Consider the following 19672-nt stretch of genomic DNA (forward strand, 5'->3'; position numbering starts at 1 on the left):
TAAGGCAGGTTAGAGCTTCTGCTAGGGTTTGAATAGTGGTTGGATATACAGTATAAAGGTCTCTCTCTAACCAGAGTAGCCTACTGGAGTGTATAGCACTGCGTACTGGACACAATCATCTTATACTGCATGCAGGCTGCAATGAGTGCTACATCATTGGCAGCCTTAAAGAAAGAGTAAAACTTGGAGGCTGTTGACAGACGGGCCAGAGGACCTTATTATAGCCCATTCACCGTAGGCCTTTGCTCTTGTTTGTGAACAAGGATAATGCAACCAATGGGAACTCACAAAGCCAGACTGTTAGGCGGACAGCCCTTTGTTGGAGCCAGAACAGATCATTCTGTGATGTTGAAGTGGTGACAGGGAATTGCTGACGTCAGTCCCCTTTAAAGATAGCATGTCACCAGACTGCCTGTAACAGTGTAGAGGTAAAGGGGTGAAGATGGACAGCACTAATCTCTCTGTGTTGCTCTTGAATGCTTTCCTCTTAAGCCTGTCTTGTGCCGAGGATGAGATAGCACCTCTATCCTGCCCAGAGTACCAAGAGGGCTTTGACGGCTCCTGTTATGAGTTTGTGGGTCTACCTCGTTCGCGTTCCTTCCTCAGTGCACAGGGTTGGTGTGAGCGGGGTGGTGGACACCTGGCCTTCATTTTAAATGACGAAACCCAGCAGTTCCTACAGAAGCACCTGCAGCCGGAGCAGGACTGGTGGCTGGGCCTGGCACCTGCCTCCCCAAACCTAACACTGGACTCTGCTGCTGCTGCTGAGGGTAAGAGGACAACTGAAGAAAACACTAATTGCCATCAACATACTGTATTATAATAATAGATATGATTATGTAAAGGAAATCAAAGGTTGAGAGCAGAATGTCTTGTGCAAGGATGTATTTGCAAGGAGTTATTTTATTATGTGTTAGAGTGTATGATTTAAAGTCTTATGAAATTGCCATGATATGAGGGAATTTCTATGTAAAAGGACCCATAAGCACTAACAAGAGAAGTTCATAGGATCATATCAAATCTAGCGTCAAATGAAAGCTATATTTTGTATCCTAAATATTAGGAATAACAAGCAAAGGCTTTGACTGCTGGTCAAACAGATGGAAAAGGGGTCTTAGAAACATCTACCAGACGTTGGTTCAGATTTGATCCGATCCAAACCAATAAAATGTCTTGTTTTGGGAGGAGCTCGATATAAAAAAAAATAGCCAGTGTGTAGAATAATACCCAAATATGCAAATGTGGATATACAGTTGAAGTCGGAAGATTACATACACTAGGTTGGAGTCATTAAATCTCATTTATCAACCACTCCACGAATTTCTTGTTAACAAACTATAGTTTTGGCAAGTCGGTTAGGACATCTACTTTGTGCATGACACAAGTCATTTTTCCAACAATTGTTTACAGACAGATTATTTCACTTATAATTCACTGTATCACAATTCCAGTGGGTCAGAAGTTTACATACACTAAATTGACTGTGCCTTTAAACAGCTTGGAAAATTCCAGAAAATGATGTCATGGCATTAGAAGCTTCTGATAGGCTAATTTACATCATTTGAGTCAATTGGAGGTGTATGATCATGATGTTATCCATGCATTGGCGAAAATCTGATATCAACTTTGGAGGGGACAATTACATGAAATTTTCTCAAGAGCAATTCCTGAGGGGGACACCAAAAGTAGTGCTGTAAAACATAGCCTACATTGTAATATGGTAAATGTATATTGAGGAACCAAAGAAATAAGGTGTTTGCCGTACTCCTAACTACCAGTACCCAAAACTACACAACTAATCACAACAGCAATACCATTGCCTTTAACAAATCTTAGTTCAGTCACCAGTTTAAGTTGAGAGTGGGGGTATCCGTGGCATTTTCCAATTATGTTCCTATTTTACAAGTCAAAAAAATGGAGAACCTTTCATAATGTTGCCAAACAAAGACTCAACAAACTTACCTGAGACTCCCTGTCTCTGCCAGTCTGTCCCTGCATATCTGTCCCCAACTCTGCTGTCTGTGTGCCATCTGTTGCCTGCTCTGCCTAATGACATCATTGTGAAACATTTCCATTAGAATTTAATTTCTTTCTTATGAACATTTTATCAACTAGTCTTTGAGATATTAAGCTTATTAGGGTTCTTTCTATATGTTTTGGTCTATTGAAAAATACTCTGATGTTCGTCTTTTATTTTTCTACCATTTTTCAACCTGGCTGGCTGGCTGGCTACACACACAGTGTGTTGGTTATTTACAGTAGGAGATGGGCTTCTATCATCTTCAATCATTCTATATGGGCTTCGATCTAAAAGGTAGCTAGCAAATGTGAAACGGATTAAAATGACAAGAGTTGACAGCTGTATGAGTTCACCATTTACACAACATATGCTGCAACCTTTTGTAATTTTAATAGTTTGTTTCATATTGGCTGGCTTCCAACAATAGCTGAATTTGCAAAGCTAGCGAGCACCAATTCAGTTTCAGTGGTGTTTGCTATAATCTTTGCTACCCGGGTTAAATAAAAGGTGAAATTAAATAAATAAAAGTTCCCTTGCGACAATTTTGCTTTTGCAACGAGACCATTAAATATATTTAAGACAATGGTAGATGAGAGTGTAGTTCTGTTCAGTTTGGACTTCAGTTTATCGCTAACCTTATCACAGGGACTTTGAAGCACTAACTTACATCATCTGCATGCTGATTCCATCTTTGACGACGCCACATAAATGGAATAGGTACTAGCTAGCTTAATAGTTAATATTTGCGCGCTAGCTCTGCATATTCAGCTAGTGTGTGTGCGCGATTGACTGGATTAACCTCACGTCAGTTACGTGCATTGAGTGCCTTTCAGACAGTAGATACGGCCTCTCTGTTACGGAGCAAGCTAAGGAACTGGCAGTGGATCAAACCATTGTGAGGCAAAGGGTGGGGGGGTTGCAATCTTTTGAAACTTAAAAACGAGCTATTAAGTGTCTATAATCAGCACAATTGCTTTCATTGCGTATTATTAATATTATTTAAATTACATAGTTATGTTTCAGTGACATATTGGGGGGGACAAATCATATTTTTCCCAGGATGGGGGGGTCGTGTCCCCCCCGTCCCCCCCGTGATTTCGGCCCCTGTATCCATGATGATGTTATCGGGTGTGTAAATCCACTTCATTACTGTAGTTCAATAACCAAAAGAGGTTCAAGGTTAAGGTTTCATGTCATAGCTGACACCCCATTGTTTCTGCAGACATCTTTTGAATCTTCCTTCGGAGCAGATATTTATTAACTGAGTTTTTGGAAAACGTGGTCCCATAAAAACCTGAGGGAGATTTTACCGAAATTCTGTTACCAAATATGCATCTGCACAGTTCTTCCAGTAAATGTGTTTTTGTAAAATGTTCAGTGTAAATTGTTAAAAGTAGTCTTACGTAAAACATCTGAGTCTCAGCGCAATAACAGTGCTTTCGGATGCCATTCAGACCCCTTGACTTTTTCCACATTTGGTTACGTTACAGCCTTATTCTAAAATGGATTAAATACATTTGTTCCTCATCAATCTACACACAATAAACCATAAGGACAAAGCAAAAACAGGTTTTAAAAATATTTGGCAAATTTATAAAAAATAGAAATACCTTATTTACATAAGTATTCAGACCCTTTGCTATGAGACTCGAAATTTAGTTCAGGTGCATCCTGTTTCCATTGATCATCCTTGAGATGTTTCTACAACTTGATTGGAGTCCACCTGTGGTAAATTCAATTGATTGGAAATTATTTGGAAAGGAACAAACCTGTCCATATAATGCCAAGTGTCACGTCTGGAGGAAACCTGGCACCATCCCTACGGTGAAGCATGGTGGTGGCAGCATCATGCTGTGGGGATGTTTTTCAGCGGTAGGGACTGGGAGACTAGTCAAGATCAAGGGAAAGATGAATGGAGCAAAGTACAGAGAGATCCTTGATGAAAACCTGCTCCAGAGAGCTCAGGACCTCAGACTAGGGGCGAAGGTTCACCTTCCAACAGGACAACGACACTAAGCACACAGCAAAAGACAATGCAGGAGTGGCTTGGAAACAAGTCTCTGAATGTCCTTGAGTGGCCCAGCCAGAGCCCAGACTTGAACCCATTTGAACATCTCTGGAGAGACCTGAAAATAGTTGTGCAACGACACTCCCCATCCAACCTGACAGAGCTTGAGAGGATCTGCAGAGAAGAATTGGAGAAACTCCCCAAATACAGGTGTGCTAAGCTTGTAGCGTCATACCCAAGAAGACTCGAGGCTGTAATCGCTGCCAAAGGTCCTTGAACAAAGTACTGAATAAAGGGTCTGAATACTTATGTAATTGTGATATTTCATGATTTATTTTCTTATCCATTTTCTAAAATTTCCACAAACCTGTTTTTGCTTTGTCATTATGGGGTATTGTGTGTAGATTGATGAGGGGGAAAAAATAATTTAATACATTTTAGAATAAGGCTGTAACGTAAAAGAATGTGGAAAAGGTGAAAGGGTCTGAATACTTTCCGAATGCACTGTACGTTACCATGGAATTGCCCTTGATGACTTTGTGTGAGAGTAGGCCTAAATATGTAATTGATATTTGAAAGAGGTAATAGTGTTTTGGGGTTGTTGTTTTTGTCATAGAATAATCCTCCTTTGCTGAGCTGTGGTGGAAGTATTCCTCACAACCTGTTTTTTTTCATGATTATTTGCATCAGAAATCAGTTCAATTCCCAGTCTCCTAAACGAACATGATCCGCCCACCTGCCTACCACTTCTCTTGAGACAAAGATGGTTACTCTTGGTCTTGTTTTATCAGTAGACCTTTGTTGATCTGGCAGTAAAACTGGAAGTAGACACAGGCTGGGTTTGGTGGCTATCTCTCAAGTCAGCTGGCCTTTCTGTGTCTCGCTGGGAGATTTATAATGTATTTATCTCGCACCATTGCTAGGAGACCATGCCACATTAAGATATCTCCTTTTAGCAGCACCTGGCTGATGAAGAACACTTGTCATTCAATAGGGTCTGCTGTCCAGTCCCTTGATTTAGACAGGCTTTTTTTATTCCCGCACAAAGGACCAACTTTATCACCTATTCACAGCCGGCTTTTCAAGTGTTTTATTACGTGAATTAGAGTACTAACAGAGTGATGTATCAGGATGAACAGCTGGGATATCATTTTGTAGGAATATATGTCACAAATAGAATAGAATAGAATAGAATACTTACATACTTTATTTCCTCTACTTTGAAGAGCAGGTGTTCCTAATGTTTTGTATCCTCAGTTTATATAGAATAGAATACTTTCATTGGTGTTTGTGCTGTAAATCCTCAGGTCCTCTCTCCTGGCTTGATGGCTCTGATGTCAGCTACTCTAACTGGGTGAACGACCCTGATCCAGGGGCTGGCTGTGGTCACATACTGAGGAGCTCAGGGTTTCAATGGGAGGCAACAAACAACTGTAGCCAGGAGTTGCACTTCATCTGCCAATTTGGTTTGTATTTGATTTGTGTGTGTGTGTGCATGTATGCAGAATAACAAGGTAGCGAGGAATATACTGTATGCGCTTGCTATTCCCTTTCACTCTATAATTATTAAACCTTATTTACTTCTTTGTCTCAGAGTCTGGGCGCTCCATTGCTTGTGCTGACCACAATGCAACACTACAGTGTGGTTCTGGTCAGGTGATAGAGATTGATGACAGCTTCTATGGTCGTAAGACGGTTCACTACTGCCGGACGAGTCCAGCTTCTTCAGCCACCTCCACACAGGAGGAGTGTAGCTGGATAGATGTCGTAGATTCAGTGACAGGTATGGTGTGAAGTCTAATGTTTTTGAAACTGTTGAAATATTGTGCAAGGTGTATTTTGTCCATTAATGTTGCTCCATCCATCACTTAGGATATTGATATAAATGTATGTTTATGTTTGACTATTGATTCAAGAATAGTCTTCTTCTTACATTGTATGAGTAAGAACATTAAAGGTCCAATGCAGCCGTTTTTATCTCAATATCCAATCATTTCTGGATTTAAGTATATTTCTTATTGGTCTATTAACTAATTTATCGCCTGGTGATGTCGCGAGGCAGGCCAACACTCCATCCCACCAAAACAGGCTGACATTTCACGCAGTCTTTTCAAACAGCTCTTACACTAAAAGGGCATTATCATAATTTGCACAATATCACAGTATTATTCCAGCCTAATAGAGTAGAAATATATAAAACACAGGAAATCACGTTTTTGACTGCACTGGGCCTTTAATCAAAGTGCTTTTAATGGGTCAAAGTAATTGCCTGCTGTGCACTATTTGATCATTGCACTTTTAGGACATTCTGCTTAAAGTAAAAAGCAGAAATGTAAATATTGTAAAGCAAACACAGATTCAATAAAGGGCCCACCAATTCAATAGAGGCAGCAATTCAACTTAGTTCCACTTTAGCAGGATGCTATTACCAAACAACAACATGATGAACAATATTTAAACATTGAGCTCTTAGGACATGTTTACATTTGCAAAGCATAGAGCAGAACTGTAAATATTGTAAAACACACACAGCTTCAACAACGGCACCAGATGCACTGAGGCAGCAATACAACTTAATTGCACAAAGCACAAAATAAAATACGTATTTGTGTCTTAACAAAAACCATAATAGAGGTACAGATGCTGGTACAATGTCAAGACTGAAAGTAAAGCCACAAAATGTACCAGTTTTAAATGGTTGTAATACTGTCAATGAAATCTAAATGTACTGCACTAAATACGGACAGTAGGTTTAAGCCATTGCTTAAGCTAGTGCTTCATGTATGAATGACAAATAGAATAGGCATTGTGATAATAATCCTTCCTCTGAACAGTGTGCACACAATTTATATTTTCAGAGCACTTGGATAAGTATATTATAATGATAATGTGGATGATGATCTTAATGATGATTTTGATGACAATTATGGTGGAAAACTCTCCTCTTCTATTTCTTCACCTCTCATATGTCTATTTAATGTACATTATTTCCAGGAGACTGCCATGGGCTGCAGGCATGCCAGGCCACGGCAGATGTGGCCTCCTTTGGTGAACCATGCCCAGGGCTTGGAAGCTACCTGTCTGTGGAATACAACTGCAAAGAGGGTCAGAACATTCTACCCCTGTCACTGTCACTCCTTCCCTCCCTTCTACATTCCATTTAAATACATTATGAGTGGTGGCTAGCACACACAATCTAACCTAGCCATGTCTGTGGTCCACAGGTCTCCACTTATTAATGAGCAAGTTGGCTGCCGTCTTTGACAATGTCTCCATAACAGTGAAGTGGCTTCTCCATCCCTTCCAGGGCAACCTGACCTGCACTCTAAGTGCTGGAGATGGGCACAACATTGATCCTTATAGTCCAGAAGAGTGAGTAACTGAGTAATGTATACCACCCAACATCAAAGCCAAAAAGTCCCTAATTCATTCACAATGAATGGAATTTGCACTCTCACAGGTTGGAGAGCAGTGTGGTTCATAAATACACCCGTCCGGGTGTCTTCATGGTTGGGGTGGAGTGTACCACCAGTGAGTGGCATGTGACAGCTCAGAAAGCCATCACCATTCAGGAGCCCATCGGGGAGTTTGGTGTCATCATGTGCTATAGCATGAACCAATCAATAGATGGTGCAAACTGCAAGGCCCTGTACGGAAGCCCCCTTCAAATCCAAGTTGAAGTAGAAGCTGGTAAGTAAAACCAACATGAGCAGAAATAAAAGCATCTGGCCTTACATTTCCGAGAGTACAAATCTTGGTAGAATGAGACAACTTTTCTATCTACAGGTACGAATGTGACCTACAAAATCCACCGTGGTGAGATGTTGGTGGCCAATTCATTAGCAGTCAGAGGAATCGTCCCCCACAACATCACAGTGGGACCAGAGGTGGAGCAACAGCTGGGCTCTGGCTGCCACCAGCTAACCCTGCATGCCTCTAACGGGGTCTCGGTCTTGGGCGTGTCCACTGAGCTGCAGGTGTGTCTGCTGGAGCCTGTGGAGGGCCTGCTGGGATCAGTGATGGCTGAGGAGGGGGAGTGTCCAGACTCAGACCTCTACGTTAGAGTGTCCCTGGACCGGGGAGCCCCGGTGCAGCTTCTCTTCCAGGTGTCTGGAGCCAACGGCAGCATCTCTGAGACCAGAGACATGCAAAACAGAAGCACGCAGGTTTACAATATCTCAACCACTATCCAAGGTACCTACCCAAATACAATCAGAAACAATGACAGAAGATAGGAAAAGATTAAACCTTTCCTTGTTTATTTATATCAGCTGTTTTGTTACAGGAGCTTTGCAAGTGAAAGTCAGGGCCTGGAATGTCTTCTCACACATGGACGTGGATGTAGGGAACACAGCAGCAGTTTGTCACAATAAATCAGACTTTCAGACAGAGGAGCATAAAAGGCTTCCCCGGGCTAATGTGGAAATCACTTCCGATCCAGAAAGTCCATCTGACTTCACTCAAAGTGTCACACTTGGGTTAACTGGCTTGAGTGGAGTACCCGGAATCAGTGAACCTGGGATACAACTTCAATGGGAATGCAGTAAGTACCAGAGCTGAGAACACTCACCTCTCAGTTCAACTCATTAGTAAGCTAAGGTAACAAAGTCTGTCAAGACTTTTACGTGGCCCACTTGTTCAAGTCTTATCTTCAAGGCCTGTGCTAGTTATAAATCTGAAATCCGCAGATTTTAGTTTTCAGTTCAGGCACAATCTTTCTATGAATAGAGTTGTTCTTCTAAACTCACTAAGTAACAATGGCGGTATTTCTCTGGTTTCCGGGTGACCGTATCGATTGTATAGTACCTTTAATGTCCTTTCAGCACAGATGTTCTACTCAAACCATGTTCCCCATTTATTCCAACAGATGAACAATGTAAATGCAGAGACAAAACCAACCAGGAGACTCATGTGATTACAGCAGCCTGTCTTCCAGACCCATTTATTTTTTATATATACAGTTTTACAGTGCAGAAGAAAAATGGGCCCGGGGCTCAAGTGGCTAAAGCAGAGAAATGCATCACTGTTACTCTGCCAGAATTCACCGATGTTACCATAAGGTAAAACGAGGGAGGGAATGGCTCATTAGACAGATGTATAATCCTGAGTGACATTTTGTTTGTTAGGAGAGGTTTGCATTATCAAACGAAGAAGCTAAATGACTGATTTAAATCAAATTCTAAGTTACAGTAATCCATGTCCCAGAAGATCTATTGTATGATAAAAGTTAACCTTTATTCTTTTAGTTGTTCTAATTGTAACCCAGTGAACATAAACAACGATGTAACCCTCAAATTGGAGTGTACCACCGCAATGAGTTGCCCAAAAGTAGTTTGGCATGTTGAGGACACAAGACCTTTGACAGTAAGTCTGAGACTCCTCTATTGTGCATGTTGCACACAGGCATATTTATGAATAGTGGTTTCAGTGCATGAATAGATAGAACTTCTGTTGTCTAATTTAAGATTAGATATACTTTATCAGTCCAGACAGAAATATGTCTGCTATTAACCAACCCTTCCGACATGCACACAAACACACAGCTGTTTGAACACACAAACACACATTCATTTGTAATTTGTCACATGAGCAAAATAAGTAACCTGAAATGAATGCATGTGCAGTTGGATTGTGTAAAAGCTGTAGTCATTCTGTACAACGACAGTGTCTATGAAGGAAACAGATTTCATTTTGAGCTCATTTCTTCTAGGGAGACCTCAAACACTGCTACAAAACAGCAAAGCAAAGACCACTGCTACACAGAATAGATGGTGGCAATGAATACATGGTGACAAGTGACAATCTGAAAAATGCACAGTCCAGATCTCTGAATCTCAATGTGATAGCGTATGGTAGGTATTCACTGATTTTAGAGTATGTGTTGTTACACGTGCTTTAGTTACAGATAAGCATCACTTATGTTGAACCTGACATCAGAATGTCAAATTAGCCATTGTAATGTGGGCCATAAAATGAATCAAGTGTTCCAATGTGTTATATTTCAGGTAGTGTATCATTTGATCATGGATATTTAGAGTAAATACTGTACATTTACAGACCAACATTTACAGAATGCATTTATTTACATTAATGTAACCTATTCAACTTTTTGTTGTAGGTAAGACGACATCTGGCGTTGCCAAGTACACCATTCAGATACCAGGTGTTGCAACACCTGCACCTGTTGCCACTAACATACCGCCTGCTACTACCTTACCGGCTGCTACCACCATCCTACCGGCTGTTACTACTCGTCCAGCTGCTACTACCATCCCACTGGTAGCTACTACCCTACTGGCTGCTACCACCATAGCGGCAACTACTACAGTATCTGTAACTGTACCTGAAAAAACAGCCCCGACTACCATCGCCAACCTCCATTCCTGTATAATTTCCCCTCAGTCAGGCACAGTTCTAGATGCTTTCAATATCACCTGTGCAACAACCTCGTGCTCCACAGGCAAATGCCAATATTGTTTCAAAACTGACAAAGGTGAGTTGTCTGAAATCTGTCCACAATGTAGTTTATTTCAAGAGACTTTCCCCTATCAAAGAAGTTGAATAGTAGGACCGTAAATCAAAAATTCAGTTCCCTGTATTCAGATGAAGCTTCATCCACTGTATGAAAATACTTTATATAATATTTACATTTCAGATAAACATTTGCGCTGCAGTTATGGAAATGAAGTAAAGTCAATCTTCCTACCTCTCGGGAACAAAAGTTACAACTACAGTCTGTCTGTGGTGGTTACTCTAACAAATGGGGATAGAAAAACCAATGCCACAATCACCACTGAGGTTTGTCATCAACTAAAAATCCTATCATTTACTTAATGATTTAATGCATGGAAACTGTCCTGTCTTTCTGCTCCATAGAGCTCACATTTCTAATGTAGTATCTGGAGCTCACATTTGATTGTTGTCCCCCAAGGTGTGGCCAGCCAACTCCAGTTCCTCAGTGGAGAATCTGCAGTCTGTGGTTGAGAACACCGTCGCTCAGCTACAGCAGCAGAGGTTGCTCACTGGGGAGACCCTGGGACAGATGTTCAAGTCTGTGTCCGACATTCTGAACAAGGACTCCAGTGAGGATCAGAAAGGTGCCAGGGAGGAGGTGAGAATGGGGTAATATTCTAAGGTCATAGGGAGCATGGGTTTTGATGCCAGGAATATCTACGCCAGGGATGGGCAACCCGCGACCCGCTTTTATAGTCCCGTGGATCAATTTCCAAAAACGAAGCACCAATTATTATAATTGTTTATAGCCTTTATAGACTAATAATGAGCAGTTTATAAACTACTTATCAGGGTTGGCTCCAGGCATAAGCGACATAAGCGGTCACTTAGGGCCCCTGGCTGCTAAGACGGGGACCAGTCAAAACAATTGGCCCACGAGGTTCAAGGCCAAGTCTCGCTTAGGGCCCCCAAAAGACTAGGGCCGGCCCACTCTACTGGTGTAATGCATTTAGTTAAGAGCGTTAAGTGGTTTAACTGCAGAAATTGATTGATTGCAAAATTCAGTTGACTGCATGTCTGGCTATGGATGAGGGTATGCAGACCCGCGAGCCACTGCAGCTCCTCATGATGAGTTCACATTTTTTGTTTCCCCTCACCCCCATCATAGTTGCCCATCCCTGGTCTAGGGACTCTGTGTATTGTTGAAAGTAAGACATTACACTAAACTAAAAGAGTTACGATAAATTAGTATGAAGTTCAAGACAAAAGGAAGTGTCTCTTTAGATGAATGTTTGTGAGGTATTCTGATTGATGTTCCAGCTGCGAGAACAGATGCTGAGCACCATGACTGCAGTGCTGAAGAATGTCCCCAACAACACTCCTCAGGAAGTGCAGCTGACGGCCAGAGCAGTGGCAGGGATCACCAAGAGGAGGGAAGAGGTCAATTCCGCTGCTCAGGTACACTTGGATATTAGAGCAAGGCAACATAATCTTTTCCAAACATTTATTGCTGAAAGAGAGCAGAGATTTAGTTCCCAATGGTCTATGTTGTGCTGTGGATCTTTTCCAGCTAGAAGCTAGCTCCCTGGTGGCAGACCTCAGCTCTTCTCTCCTCTATATGAATGTCAGTGAGCATGGTGGAGAAGAGATGGCGCAGGCGGCTACACCAATTGTAGATGCAGCCAGCAATATCCTGGGAGTCTCTTCAAATGCAAGCACACAGGTGATATACAGTTGAAGTCGGAAGTTTACATACACTTAGGTTGGAGTCATTAAAACTTGTTTTTCAACCACTCCACAAATTTCTTGTTAACAAACTACAGTTTAGGCAAGTCGGTAAGGACATCTACTTTGTGCATGACACAAGTAATGTTTCTAACAATTGTTTACAGACAGATTATTTCACTTATAATTCACTGTATCACAATTCCAGTGGGTCAGAAGTTTACATACACTAAGTTGACTGTGCCTTTAAACAGCTTGGAAAATTCCAGAAAATTATGTCACGGCTTTAGAAGCTCCTGATAGGTTAGTTGACATCATTTGAGTCAATTGGAGGTGTACCTGTGGATGTATTTCAAAGCCTTACCTTCAAACTCAGTGCCTCTTTGCTTGACATTATGGGAAAATCAAAAGAAATCAGCCAAGACCTCAGAAAAAGAAATGTAGACCTCCACAAGTCTGGTTCATCCTTGGGAGCAATTTCCAAACGCCTGAAGGTACCACGTTCATCTGTACAAACAATAGTACGCAAGTATAAACACCATGGGACCACGCAGCCGTCATACCGCTCAGGAAGGAGACGCGTTCTGTCTCCTAGAGATGAACGTACTTTGGTGCGAAAAGTGCAAATCAATCCCAGAACAACAGTAAAGGACCTTGTGAAGATGCTGGAGGAAACAGGCACAAAAGTATCTATATCCACAGTAAAACTAGTCCTTATACTACGGTTTGCAACTGCACATGGGGACAAAGATCATACTTTTTGGAAAAATGTCCTCTGGTCTGATGAAACAAAAATATAAATTTTTGGTCATAATGACTATCGTTGTTTGGAGGAAAAAGGAGGAGGCTTGCAAGCCAAAGAACACCATCCCAACCGTGAAGCACGGGGATGGGAGCATCATGTTGTGGGGGTGCTTTGCTGCAGGAGGGACTGGTGCACTTCACAAAATAGATGGCATGACGAGGGAGGACAATTATGTGGATATATTGAAGCAACATCTCAAGACATCAGTCAGGAAGTTAAAGCTTGGTCGCAAATGGGTCTTCCAAATGTACAATGACCCCAAGCATCCTTCCAAAGTTGTGGCAAAATGACTTGACAACAAAGTCAAGGTATTGGAATGGCCATAACAAAGCCCTGACCTCAATCCTATAGAACATTTGTGGGCAGAACTGAAAAAGTGTGTGCACGCAAGGAGGCCTACAAACCTGATTCAGTTACACCAACTCTATCAGGAGGAATGGGCCAAAATTCACCCAACTTATTGTGGGAAGCTTGTGGAAGGCTACCCAAAACGACCCAAGTTAAACAATTTAAAGGCAATGCTACCAAATACTAATTGAGTGTATGTAAACTTCTGACCCACTGGGAATGTGATGAAAGAAATAAAAGCTGAACTAAATAATTGTCTCTACTATTATTCTGACATTTCACATTCTTAAAATAAAGTGGTGATCCTGACTGAACTAAAACAGGGAATTTGTACTAGGATTAAATGTCAGGAATTGTGAAAAACTGAGTTTAAATATATTTGGCTAAGGTGTATGTAAACTTCCGACTTCAACTGTATATAGCTTCACTGAGTTCCCTGATGACAGTAATGAATTATGGTTACTTTTCAGCCCTTTCCAGGACTACTGCATTTTGTTTGTCTTTCACAGAGAAAGGTCTCAAAGATTCTCCTGAACAGTATGGACAATGTGCAGAGTGCACTGTTAAATGGCAAAAAGGTTGGTCAGGAGCCTGCCATTATCAAGAGCCCTGAGATCAGTGTGTATGCTAACAGGTAAGAGACAGAGCATTGGAGTGGAAACATTACTATAAAAAAGGCAAGGCCTGTCACATAAATGTAACTTGAAATATGTCATTTGTATTTACAATACAATATCTCAAATACAAAATGCTCCTGTTAAGTTGACTCAATTTTGAGTTACAGTATATTATACACTCTCTTCTCTTAGAATGTCTCCAAATAGTATTCAGATGCAGTCTATAAACATCCCAGATAGCTCCTCTGCAAGCTTTTCCTTCCCTCCCCTGGGTGCTGATGTCCTTTCTCCAGAGGAACCAGTGGATGTGCGAGTAAGTGTGAATGTCTGCGAGTGAATGTGTGGAGGTTAGTGAGGGATTTATCACAGAAGTGAATACGGCAGTGAAAGTGTTTTTTTTTTTGTGTCAAGCATTAGGGAGGTTTTCATTTGGTTAATTGTTCATATATTAATTGTCTATTAGTATATTGTGGACAGTTTTAACCCTCATTCTCTTGTCTCATAATTTCCTTATTTTCACAGATGCTGAGTTTTGAGAAGAACCCTTATTCTTGGAGTGAGGGGGGTAACATCAGTGGTGCCATGGGGTCTGTGTCTCTCACCAGACAGGATGGATCAGCCATCCCTGTGGAGAACCTGTCTGAGGAAATTGAGGTCAGAACGCTGCAAACGTGTACCAATTTTAGTGGGGCTTTTCTCTTGAGAGCCCTTGATGTCCAAGACTTACAGTAGATCTTCTAAGATAATGTCCAAGACTTATACTTTAAAGACTATATGATCAAGTAGACAGAATTATGATTACAGTTGTATATATTACAACATCTTCTATTGTTCTCAGATCCTCTTGCCGAGACTTGAAGGCGGGCAGGTAAACAGCACAATCCTTGACCTGGGAAACTACAGCACACTGATGATTGACGTCCCTTCACCAGACATAACACTGGTGCTAAAGATGGAGCCCTCAGAGGACATACCATTTGTACTGTTGCTGGGGTATAAAGACTACCCAAAGGACAAGCAATATATAGCCAAGACGCAGATGCCTCATCAAGGCAATTCACAAGGTGATCAACCTCCTGAACTGACTTCTTGTAAATGGCAGAGACATAGAACTATTGTGAAGCATAATGAACAAACAACACTGAGTGTTTAGAAAGATAAATGTGCTTGTGTTGTGTTTATTTTGGGCACAGAGAGATACACCTGGGTCCTGGGTCCCAATGATTTGGCAGGAAAAGTTGGGGTGCATTACCTTGTGGTGAGGCCCATTGTAGTAGCAGGGGTTAAATCCGTCAATGCCACTGTGACTGTCACCTCCATTGCTGCCCAGTGCAAGTATTGGAATGAAACCTTATCCACCTGGAGTGAAGATGGCTGCAGGGTGAGTTCAACAAGTACTACACAACACCTTATAATAAAATATTGGCACATCACTGCAACCAGGCACTGCCAAAATCAAATGCATAAACTGACTGTGGTCTCCTTAGGTTGGTCATTTAACCACGCCATTGGTCACTCAGTGCTTATGTAACCATTTGACCTTCTTCGGGAGCTCTTTCTTCATCATGCCCAACCTTGTGGATGTGTCCCGTACCGCTGAGCTCTTTGCCACCTTCTCAGACAACCCTGTGGTGGTGTGCTTTGTTGGTGCCATCTTCGTTGCTTATCTCTTGGTGGTCATGTGGGCACGCAGGAAGGACATCCAGGACATAGCCAAGGTCTGCCTTGAACAATCGCTGCCGCCATTTTCTAGACAATTTCTGTCCAGACTATACAAACACCTTGAGAACATGCTACTCTGGTGATCCAATCAGCAGATTTCCAGTGCTTAGATTTACCCGTTTGAGAATGTATCATCCTGTTGGTTTGCTGTTGATGCAGAGTTTCATCTTCAAGTGTTACTTCTTGTAGGTGAAGGTGACATTGTTGGAAGATAATGACCCCTTGGCTGAATACCGTTACATGCTGAATATCAGCACTGGGCATCGGCGTGGTGCTTCCACCTCCTCTCAGGTCAGTACCAACAGTTTCCACTGCTGCAAGACATCATATTCTGTTCTCTGATAAAACCACACTCAGTCACCCTGACCCTGTGTTGCTGCTGCAGGTTACTGTGACTCTGCTGGGCACAGAGGGAGAGAGTGAGCCACACCACCTCACTGACCCTGACAAGCCTGTGTTTGAGAGGGGTGCAGTGGATACGTTCGTGTTGACCACACCCTTCTCTCTGGGGGAGCTGCAGAGCATCAGGCTGTGGCACGACAACTCAGGGGGGCACCCTGCCTGGTAGGAGAGTGGACGGGGAGGATGTCTCACAGTAGTAGAGGGACAGATGGATTTGAAGTTAATTAAAGCTGACGTTTGAAATTGTGGATGTAGTTGACAATAACGGTTTTCATGCAGGTATGTAAACAAAGTGACGGTGCAGGATCTAGAAATTGGACAGAAGTGGCACTTCCTGTGTAACTCATGGCTGGCCATAGATATGGGCGAGTGCATCCTTGATAAAGTCTTCCCTGTTGCCTCTGACATAGATTTGAAGAAATTCAGGTGAGGTAAAGCATGGACGCACCTTGGTATGGCAATATATATATCCCAGGACAATTGTCCATCATGTAACTAAATCTTCTTACACTGTATATTCTGCAGTAATCTGTTCTTCATGAAAACGGCAAAGGATTTCCGTGATGGCCACATCTGGTTTTCTGTGATCAGCCGGCCTCCAACGAGCACCTTCACATGTGTCCAGCGAGTCTCCTGCTGTTTCTCTCTGCTGCTCTGCACCATGCTGACCAGCATTATGTTCTGGGGCATCCCTACCGACCCCTCTGAGCAGACCATGGACCTGGGTATGGACGCCTGCACAGTATTGGTGCTGTATGGAAATAATAACATGTTTTCAGAACATTAATATTTTCTCTCTCTCCTGTAGGTCATATCGAGTTCACCTGGCAGCAGGTGATGATTGGAGTTCAGAGTTCAATCATAATGTTTCCAATTAATCTCCTCATTGTGAGTATCTTCAGAAACACCCGCCCCCGAGAGACGAAGCCTGGAAAGCCCAAGGCAGAGGTGTCCAAGCAGGGGAAGACTGGCAGAGTGACTCCCTCACAGCCCCCCTCCCCACAGAGGGAGAGAGAACTCACGCCAGACACTGTCATCAAGGTAAAAGAAGTAAACAATTTTAACCATTTGTGATCAAGAGTCACCCTGTTTGCATCACCACAGTAGCAAAGCTGTTAACACAGTGCATTCGGAAAGTATTCAGACCCTTTCCCCTTTTCCATATTTTGTTACATTACAGCCTTATTTTAAAATGGACCAAATAAATACAAATCCTCATCAATCTACACATGATACCCCATAATGACAAAGCGAAATCCTTTTTTTTTAAATTATTTTCAAATGTATTAAAAATAAAAAACAGAAATACCTTATTTACATAAGTATTCAGACCCTTTGCAATGAGACTCAAAATTGAGCTCAGGTGAATCCTGTTTCCATTGATCATCCTTGAGATGTTTCTACAACTTGATTGGAGTCCACCTGTGGTAAATTCAATTGATTTTACATGATTTGGAAAGGCACACCTGTCTATATAAGGTCCCACAGTTGACAGTGCATGTCAGAGCAAAAACCAAGCCGTGAGGTCAAAGGAATTGTCTTAAAGCCCCGAGACAGGATTGTGTCGAGGCACAGATCTGGGGAAGGGTTCCAAAACATTTCTGCAGCATTGAAGGTCCCCAAGAACACAGTGTCTTCCATCATTCTTAAATGGAAGAAGTTTGGAACCACCAAGACTCTTCTTAGAGCTGTCCGCACGGCCAAACTGAGCAATCGGGGGAGAAGGCCCTTGGTCAGGGTGGGGACCAAGAGCCCTATGGTCACTCTGACAGAGCTCCATAATTCCTCTGTGGAGATGGGAGAACCTTCCAGAAGGACAACCATCTCTGTAGCACTCCACCCATCAGGCCTTTATGGTACATTGGCGGCAGCGTAGCCTAGTGGTTAGAGCGTTGGACTAGTAACCGAAAGGCTGCAAGATCGAATCCCTGAGCTGACAAGGTACATATCTGTCGTTCTGCCCCTGAACAAGGCAGTTAACCCACTGTTCCTAAGCCGTCATTGAAAATAAGAATTTAAACTGAACTGACTTGCCTAGTTAAATAAAGCCACTCCTCAGTAAAAGGCACATGACAGTCCGCTTGGAGTTTGCCAAAAGGCATCTAAAGGACTCTCACACCATGAGAAACAAGATTTTCTGGTCTGATTGAACTCTTTGGCCTGAACGCCAAGCACCTGGCACCATCCCGACGGTGAAGCATGGTGGTGGCTGCATCATGCTGTGGGGATGTTTTCAGAGGCAGGGACTGAGAGACTAGTCAGGATTGAGGGAAAGATTAATGGAGCAAAGAACAGAGAGTGATGAAAACCTGCTCCAGAGCTCACAGGGCCTCAGACTGGGGTGAAGGTTCACCTTCCAACAGGACAACTACCCTAAGCACACAGCCAAGACAACAGGAGTGGCTTTGGGACAAGTCTCTGAATGTCCTTGAGTGGCCCAGTCAGAGACCAGACTTGAACCCGATCGAACATCTCTGGAGAGACCTGAAAATAGCTGTGAGGTGACGCTCCCCATCCAACCTGACAGAACATGTGAGGATCTGCAGAGAAGAATGGGAGAAACTCCACGAATACAGGGGTACCAAGCTTATAGTGCCATACCCAAGAAGACTCTAGGCTGTAATCGCTTCCAAAGGTGCTTCAACAAAGTACTAAGTAAAGGATCTGAATACTTTTATGAAAGTAATATTTACATTTTTTATTTTAAATAAATTAGCAAATAAACAGTTTTTGCTTTGTCATTATGGGGTAGTGTGTGTAGTAGATTCATGAGGGGGGAAAAAAAATGACTTAATCAAGTTTAGAATAAATCCAATCAAATCAAATGTTATTAGTCACATGCGCCCAATACAACGGGTGTAGACCTTACAGTGAAATGCTTACTTACGAGCCCCTAACCAACAATGCAGTTAAAAAAAATATGGATAAGAATAAGAAATAAAAGTAACAAGTAATTAAAGAGCAGCAGCAAAATAACAATAGCTAGACTATATACAGGCAGGTACCGGTACAGAGTCAATGTGCGGGGGCACTGGTTAGTTGAGGTAATATGTACATGTACAGTGCCTTGCAAAAGTATTCATCCCCCTTGGCGTTTTTCCTATTTTGTTGCATTCGACCTGTAATTTAAATAGATTTTTATTTGGATTTCATGTAATGGACATACACAAAATAGTGCAAATTCGTGAAGTGAAAAAAATTACTTGTTTCACAAAAATAAATAAAGTAAAACGGAAAAGTGGTGCGTGCAAATGTATTCACCCCCTTCGCTATGAAGCCCCTAAATAAGATCTGGTACAACCAATTACCTTCAGAAGTCATAACATAATTAGTTATATAAAGTCCACCTGTGTGCAATCTAAGTGTCACATGATCTGTCACACAATCTCAGTATATATACACCTGTTCTGAAAGGCCCCAGAGTCTGCAACACCACAAAGCAAGTGGCACCATCAAGCGGCATCATGAAGACCAAGGAGCTCTCCAAACAGGTCAGGGACAAAGTTGTGGAGAAGTACAGATCAGGGTTGGGTTATAAAAAAATATCCGAAACTTTGAACATCCCACAAAGC

The 19672-nt window shown here is 42.1% G+C and overlaps 1 protein-coding gene across 1 annotated transcript in view; it reads left to right on the plus strand.

Moving 5' to 3' along the window:
- The first annotated feature begins 365 nt into the window (after positions 1 to 365).
- pkd1l2a (polycystic kidney disease 1 like 2a) overlaps positions 366 to 19672 on the plus strand; it is a 28030-nt gene continuing 8723 nt past the window's right edge. The window contains exons 1-27 of the mRNA XM_014175282.3: positions 366 to 770; positions 5336 to 5494; positions 5623 to 5811; positions 7023 to 7133; positions 7253 to 7400; positions 7489 to 7718; positions 7815 to 8222; positions 8314 to 8571; positions 8896 to 9088; positions 9275 to 9392; positions 9739 to 9880; positions 10147 to 10521; positions 10684 to 10826; positions 10960 to 11139; positions 11802 to 11939; positions 12052 to 12204; positions 13869 to 13993; positions 14169 to 14289; positions 14499 to 14630; positions 14815 to 15040; positions 15170 to 15357; positions 15464 to 15694; positions 15888 to 15989; positions 16084 to 16262; positions 16380 to 16526; positions 16626 to 16825; positions 16909 to 17141. Of these exons, the coding sequence (XP_014030757.2) occupies positions 443 to 770; positions 5336 to 5494; positions 5623 to 5811; positions 7023 to 7133; positions 7253 to 7400; positions 7489 to 7718; positions 7815 to 8222; positions 8314 to 8571; positions 8896 to 9088; positions 9275 to 9392; positions 9739 to 9880; positions 10147 to 10521; positions 10684 to 10826; positions 10960 to 11139; positions 11802 to 11939; positions 12052 to 12204; positions 13869 to 13993; positions 14169 to 14289; positions 14499 to 14630; positions 14815 to 15040; positions 15170 to 15357; positions 15464 to 15694; positions 15888 to 15989; positions 16084 to 16262; positions 16380 to 16526; positions 16626 to 16825; positions 16909 to 17141 (5157 nt within the window). The 5' untranslated portion in view covers positions 366 to 442. The remainder of the gene's footprint in view (positions 771 to 5335; positions 5495 to 5622; positions 5812 to 7022; positions 7134 to 7252; positions 7401 to 7488; positions 7719 to 7814; positions 8223 to 8313; positions 8572 to 8895; positions 9089 to 9274; positions 9393 to 9738; positions 9881 to 10146; positions 10522 to 10683; positions 10827 to 10959; positions 11140 to 11801; positions 11940 to 12051; positions 12205 to 13868; positions 13994 to 14168; positions 14290 to 14498; positions 14631 to 14814; positions 15041 to 15169; positions 15358 to 15463; positions 15695 to 15887; positions 15990 to 16083; positions 16263 to 16379; positions 16527 to 16625; positions 16826 to 16908; positions 17142 to 19672) is intronic.

Source organism: Salmo salar, chromosome 26 (genome assembly GCF_965601325.2).
Source record: "Salmo salar chromosome 26, fSalSal1, whole genome shotgun sequence".
NCBI classification, from domain to species: domain Eukaryota; kingdom Metazoa; phylum Chordata; class Actinopteri; order Salmoniformes; family Salmonidae; genus Salmo; species Salmo salar.